The sequence below is a fragment of the Octopus bimaculoides genome, chromosome 21 (assembly GCF_001194135.2).
Source record: "Octopus bimaculoides isolate UCB-OBI-ISO-001 chromosome 21, ASM119413v2, whole genome shotgun sequence".
Lineage (NCBI taxonomy): Eukaryota > Metazoa > Mollusca > Cephalopoda > Octopoda > Octopodidae > Octopus > Octopus bimaculoides.
In genome coordinates, this window is record NC_069001.1 from 36,741,900 (window position 1) to 36,748,879 (window position 6,980).

Sequence of the window (6,980 nt, forward strand, 5' to 3'; positions counted from 1 at the left end):
AAAAGCAGGGAAGACATGGTTTGATGGCAATAAAGTTTATAAAAGATTCAGAATCTAATTTAATCTTTTATCTTTTACTTGCTTCAGTCGTTAGACTGTAATGAGCTGGCAGAATTGTTAGCACACCGGGCAACCTGCTTATTGGGATTTCATCCATTTTTATGTTCTGAGTTCAAATTCTGCCAAGGTCAACTTTGCCTTTCATCCTTTCAGGGTCCGTAAAATAGTACCAGTTACATACTGGGACTGATGGAATCTACTCCCTCCCCCAACTAAATCTACTGGCCTTGTGCCAAACATTTCCAACCATTATTATTAATTATTTAGATTTTTGTTTTATGTTTTCTTTTTTGATTTTGTTTCTTAATTACAAATATATTTTCATTTTGAAAAAAGTCAAAAATTCGATTACATTTTAGTTTCTGTTTAGACAGGACACCTCTTTAGTCTTTTCATTTTCAAATTTTTGTCATTTGGCATGTGTGTGTGTATTGTTATTATGTGATGGCTGTAAATGAGTGCCACTGTTACAAAAGCAGTGTCATTTCTTTCCAATATTCTGCAATTATAAATGTAAGTGTAAGGATTGGGCCCAAATAATAATAGCCCACATCAGACAGAATGAATGAAAAATATAAATAAAAATGAAGCCTTCATCAGCTGTCTCACTCGGGATTCTAACAGTTTCAATACCTTCAAACAGAAAACACACCCACTTACACACAAATATATTCTAATGCTCACATTTTGAAACTGGGATTGAAGTTGGTGAAGAAGCATGATTATAAACATGGAATCCATTCCTGCATCAAATGTGAATGACACCAAAAAGAAGAGTAGAGTAGGTCGTTCTGGTATTTTTTTTTAATGCTTTCTCTTTGCTTTTCAGGCAGAAGAAAACAAAAAATGGGAATGAAATCTCCTACACAGTCAGGTATAGAAACAGCGTTTAACACTAACACACAATGTTATGGCCTGACATAGAACTGCTTAATGATTTATATATAAAGAGAGAAAGTAGTGCACTTGTTATATCAAAAATATAGAACACCATTTAACACTAACACACAGTATTACAGCTAAACATAGAGTTGCTTAATCACTTGCTCACTGATGTAGTTATACTCATACGCATGCTTGTTTGTGTATATTCTTTTATTCTTTTCAGCCCTAAGGTTGTGGCCATCCACATTAATATATATATTTATTATTGAATGTATTTTACAAACATGTAACACTCTCTTACAGTACTTGGAGATTTCCAGCAAGTCACGGGTATGAAGTGATCCTATAATGGTTGCACACAACAGCTAATGCACAGTGGCATGTGTGTTGATTACAAATTAAAAATTGGTTAGCTCCATACCTGTGGCTTGCTGGGAAACTGTGAGTACTGTCTGTGAGGGTTCTATGTTGGTATAATATGCTGAGTATCAAATATATTCCTCTTTGTCAATGATATTGAGGTCTACTTTTTTTTGTTGTTACACTTGCAGTTAATCATTTTATAAATACGTTGGAACAAAATGTTTTTGGTAGTGAACAGAATAGTTTATTTATTGGTATTAATAATAAACGAATTAATTGTTCTTTAGTTTATTTATGGAAAGTCTTCAAATTTCTCAAGGTAATGAAATGAAATAAAATGGAGTGAAATTAAAGAGGAATATTTATGCAATTATCCCCCACCATAGCTGGGGGTCTTTATCTCACAAGTTACTTGGTGACCCCCACTAGTGCTGGTGCTTAACTAATAAACTGTGCCAAAGTAGATAGTGGCGCTTGGTGCTGTCCCCTGATTAACCAGTACCAGTCAAACCAGCCAACCCATACCAGCATAGAAAGCAGACATTAAATGATGGTTTTGTTTTTTGTTTTTTTTCATTTCATTTCCTTGGCTAATTAGAAGACTTTCTGTATCTCTATATACAAACAAAGGAACGATTTCTTCATTTCTTGTAGCATTATTATTACCAATATATATGTGTGGAGTGCATCTATTACATCAAAATATTTCTGTTTCTAACGATTTATGATTACATTTTTTTTTTTTTTTTTAATTATTGGTTTCCGTTCCTTAACCATCTTTGTCTTTCCCAAACTAAAATTCCTGGAATCCAGATCATTGAATAAATACAACAGGGATATTTTATTAGGATTTCTTACAGATTCATTTCTTTAACCAACTTAAGCGTTCACAACAACAACAACAATAAAACTAATCAAATGTTTGCCATTTGACTCACGACTTCCACCATTGACTTCTTCTTCACCTTTTTCCTCTTCTTTGCCTTCTTCATGTTCTTCCTTCTTTTCTTCCACCTCTTCTTCACCACTTTCACCTCTTCTCTTTCTCCGCCACAAACGATGAGACACCTTTAATTACAAAACCTATATTAGATGACATCCAAATGTTTACACACAAAGGTTTCCAAGAGGAATCCCAAAGAAAGACATATCTTTTTCTATTCTTTCTTTTTTTGTTTTTTTGTTCTTCCCCCACCCCCACCCCATATGTGTTGACTTCAAGAGACAAGAATGATGCCAGACAAAGCCGGAAGTAGAAAGATTAAGAATCAGGGGGCAGATGGGTGGGGAGGTTATTACTATTCGATGTGATGTGATGTGACAATTTCTATCGCAAATTCACAAGTTGTTTGGTTTTAAAATGAAGTCAAAGGAATAAAAGGAGTATGAGGTGACAGTGGCAGCGGTGGTGTAAGATTAGAACCTCTTGTAACAATGGATTAGTTAAACAAAGCAAAGACACTTATAGACATTATCCTTATTAAAGGCGGCGAGCTGACAAAACCATTAGCACACCGGGCGAAATGCTTAGCGGTATTTCATTGAGGGATATTTGGCTACTGTTTCTATTTGGTTTGTGGTGACCGCATAGCATCTCCCTTGTTTCACTCCTTTCTTAGGAAACATGTTGGTGATTTCAGAGCAGAGAATGAGCTTGTCAATGGGGAGATCATGAATGGTGATAGAAGAACTTTGACAAACTTAACTGGTTTATTGATTAACCAAACAATTAATCGAACAGTCAATTAGTTAATTGATTGAATGGTTAACCAATTAACAAATAAATAATGAAGAAGTGAAATAGAACCGGTGTGTGTTTATTATTGGCATATTGACCCTCCCAAGATACAACAAAATCTGTTTCAAGACAGGAGTTCATGTCAAGAATCATGCAAACCAAATACAAGACAAAATTTTATAAAGAATTGTTATATTTTCTATTATTTTTAATTCCATTATAACATTTTGTTTGTCAAAATTAGCTCAGAACATTGAAACTAGTTTTCGGTTTACTAGAACAATTAACTTGTTTTTTATGTTTTGTTTTGCATTGTTTTGTTTTGTTTCTGTCCCTAACAAAAGACCTTAAAAAAAACAAAAATGATTGAAAATGATTTTAAAATATTTTCTGGGGGTTTTTTTTTCTTTTTTTCCACTTTTATAGTTAACAACAAAAAAAGACCTTATTTCTATTTTATCAATTTAATTAATTACATCATAAAATACACACACGCACACACATGCATGCATACAGCCACACACATATACATATATATATATACATATATGTTTGCTGGTATTATCTGATATCAATAAATTTGATTGTTTATCTTTTTCTTTTGGGGTCAGTAAGGGTTCTTTGTTTCCCATTTTTTCCTCTTGTTTATCACATTTTCATTCATATTAAACATCAACTTCAAATGATAAAGAAATTTTGTTTGATTTTTTAAATTTTTTTTTTTATGCTGTTGTTTTGAAAAATCTGTCTCTCCATCATGTGCCTATATACATACATACATACATACATTTATTATATTGTGTTTATTTATGACAACAGACTGTAGCGAAACAATTAGGTTATGAACACGAGACTTTAACATTTGTTCATTAACAAGCTTTTGTTTTAACATTAACCTTTCTTTAACATTTTCGTTTTTACCTTTTTTTCAAATTGTGTTTTGAATTGACTCTTGCATATCAAATTATTTACATAGACATAGACATACAACACAATTGATGGTAGACCTAATATGTCACCTGGTTTAACGCCACCATCTGGCACCTTGGGGGCGGTCTTTATTGGACCTCATTCTGTTGCAAGAATTCAGGCCAGGTTAGGGGTCTGGTTTGAGGTTATATTTCTGTCTTACCACCCACCAGTCCCAGAAGCCCTGTGAAGAGTCACAGGAACACTCTTCCCTCCTGACTAAAAGATTACAAAATTTTAATAAAAAAAAAACAAAAGCAATATATAAATAACCTCCACCTTCCCACCCACCCACTGGAGAACATCTTCCAGCTGCATTTACCAATTCCATGAAAAACTCTGATGAATCGAGAAGCAAGATTTGCTGTTCTCAAAATGAAACATCTTACAAATTGTAAATAAATGTTGTAAATATAAATTAGAAACTCTGCCCTCCAATACATGTCATTGAGTACTATTTTTAATTTGCAGACATCTTAAATCTTTTACTAAGGTGTATATGTGTATGTATGAGTGTGTGTCTGTATACACACTCACATATTTATTTAACCATGTGACAGTCTTAGGATTATGGCCGTTTTGCAACTTTCTTCATGTAATATTAATTTCAGTGCGGAAGAAATTATGCTAACATCTTTGAATTAATATGTCTGCTCCACATTGTATATTAAAAAATCAATGGAAATCAAGAATCTGTGGTACCGAGCAGAATATTTGCTGTAGTTCATCCTTTATACCCAGACAAAACAATGTACAGGATAACACTTCCAATCAGTTGAGTTCAGAAGCCACGAGAGCCACTGCCTGGTACTGCATCATCATCATTATTATTATTATTATTATTAATTTTTAAGGCAATGACTTGACAGAGTCGTTAGCACACTGGACAAAATGCAACATTTCATCGGCCTTTATGTTCTGTGTTCAAATTCAGCCAAGGTTGCTTTTCCTTTTCATCCTTTTGGGAGGTCAATGAAATAAGTACCAGTTAAGCACTGCGGTCAGTGTAATCAACTTACACCCTCCACCAAAAATTGCTGGCCTTGTACCAAAATTTGAAACCATTAATTGTCATTATTATTATTATTATTATTATTATTATTATTATTATTATTCAACTTTTCTTTTTTGTTCTACTTTCAGATATAATGCAGATCCCAGAGACTCCTGATCGTGAAGGAAAGCGAGTAACAATCACTGTTTACTTGGGGTCAAATCCTGATCCAACTAGGGCTCCAGAGGTCAGTTCCTTAGTACTTTACTCACAAAGATTTCTTTAACCCTTTTCATACCAAACTACTTATGACTTCTACAATACGAACTTCTTGTTTTAAAGTGATCAAAATTTCACATTAATTTATGCTCCAAACTTCAGCTTAAATTACCACAAAATTATTTCACTAAATTCTTCATTATTTTTTAGATTAACTCAAAGGCGGCGTATTTTAACAGAAATATAACAAAATGGTTAACTCTTTTGATACAATTCCACCAAAGACTGCCCCTAGCAGGGTTAAGTAGGAGTTTTGAAGTGGGTCATTCTCTGCCTTTTACAGAATGGCAAACATTTGAACCGACCTTTTGGTTCCCTGCCCGCCAGACTTCAAGCTTTTTAACCCTTTTGACGCCAACCTATCAAAGACTGTTTTTGGTTCTTTGGTACCTATTCCTTGATTTAAAGTAATCTAAATTAAAACCTTTCATCGAAATTTCCTGTTAATTTCTGTTGCAATCACAAGCTTATCAATGACAAAGTTATTCTACTGAATTCTTCATTATTTTCAAAATGAGTCAGTGTATTTCAACAGAAATCTGGTAACAAGGATTAAGTAGGAATTGTTAAGTGAATTATTCACTGTCTCTTACAGAATGGCAAACATTTAAACCAGACTTCTGGTTCCCTGCCTGCCAACTTACAACTTCTTAACCCTTTAGATGCCAATCTAAACAGCCCCTGGTTCTGTGATCCAAATTTCTTCTTTTAAAATTATCTTTAATAAAACCTTCTTCCATCAAAATTTCATGTTATTTTATGTTCCAAAGAGAAGATCAATAATGACAAAGTTATTTTACTAAATTCTTTATAATTCTTCAAAATTAATTTAAACAAATGCACTGGTTTTTAACAGAAAAAGAGCAACAAAACAATTAAAGTAGAAGTCGTTAAGTGGATTCTTCTCAGCTTTTTATAGAATGGCAAACATTCAGACCAGACCGTCTGGTCCCCTACCTGCCAACTTATAAGTTTCTTAACCCTTTTGATGCCAACCTGCCTGACACTGCCCTGAATCGCTGATACAAACATCCTGTTCTAAAGCAATCTAAATTGGTAAGAGGAAGAAATTCAGCCATGAAAAATACTCTGCCCCTATGGAAATGGAGATGATAATGAGTACGATGATAATGACAAGTACTGTGATAACGATAACGATGATTCATTATCATTGTTTACATCATCATCATCATCATCATCATCACGCCATACATGGCCAAACATTGAACTACATAACGTTATGTAGCTTTGCCTACTTCCATTTTTCATTGTTTTTGTATGTTTTGTTTTGGTGGGGGTTTTTTATTAATTTTTTTTTTCTTCTTCCTGTTTATATTAAATAAATTATAAACAGGAAACTATTTTATTCCGTCAGTTGAGTAATTCCCCCCCTCCCCCTCCCGTCTCCCCCCTCTTTCTCTGAAAGCAATTATTGAATGAATTAGAAAACACCAATAATCTACATTTTTTCCCAAGAAAATATATTCATTCAGCCATTCCATCATGTATGTTATCTCTCTCACTGGCAGCCAAAAAATGGCCCCGGTGGGGTGGGGGGGATTAAAAAATAAAATAATAATAAATCTGCTCCACACCAAAGCAGTTAATTATCCTATCAGCATTTAGCAGAAGAATAATGGGTCTTTTGTTTGGTAGCTTTTTGAGGGTTTTTTTTTTTTTTTTTTTTTTTTT

General features: G+C 33.6%; 1 protein-coding gene across 2 annotated transcripts in view; it reads left to right on the forward strand.

Moving 5' to 3' along the window:
- The window catches only part of LOC128250468 (neuron navigator 3-like), a 23,977-nt gene that overhangs the window by 15,964 nt on the left and 1,033 nt on the right, over positions 1–6,980 (forward strand). The window contains exons 3-4 of one of the 2 annotated variants that reach the window (XM_052975570.1): positions 890–934; positions 5,159–5,256. In XM_052975570.1, the coding sequence (XP_052831530.1) occupies positions 890–934; positions 5,159–5,256 (143 nt within the window). The remainder of the gene's footprint in view (positions 1–889; positions 935–5,158; positions 5,257–6,980) is intronic. The other variant, XM_052975571.1, reaches the window with a different exon arrangement.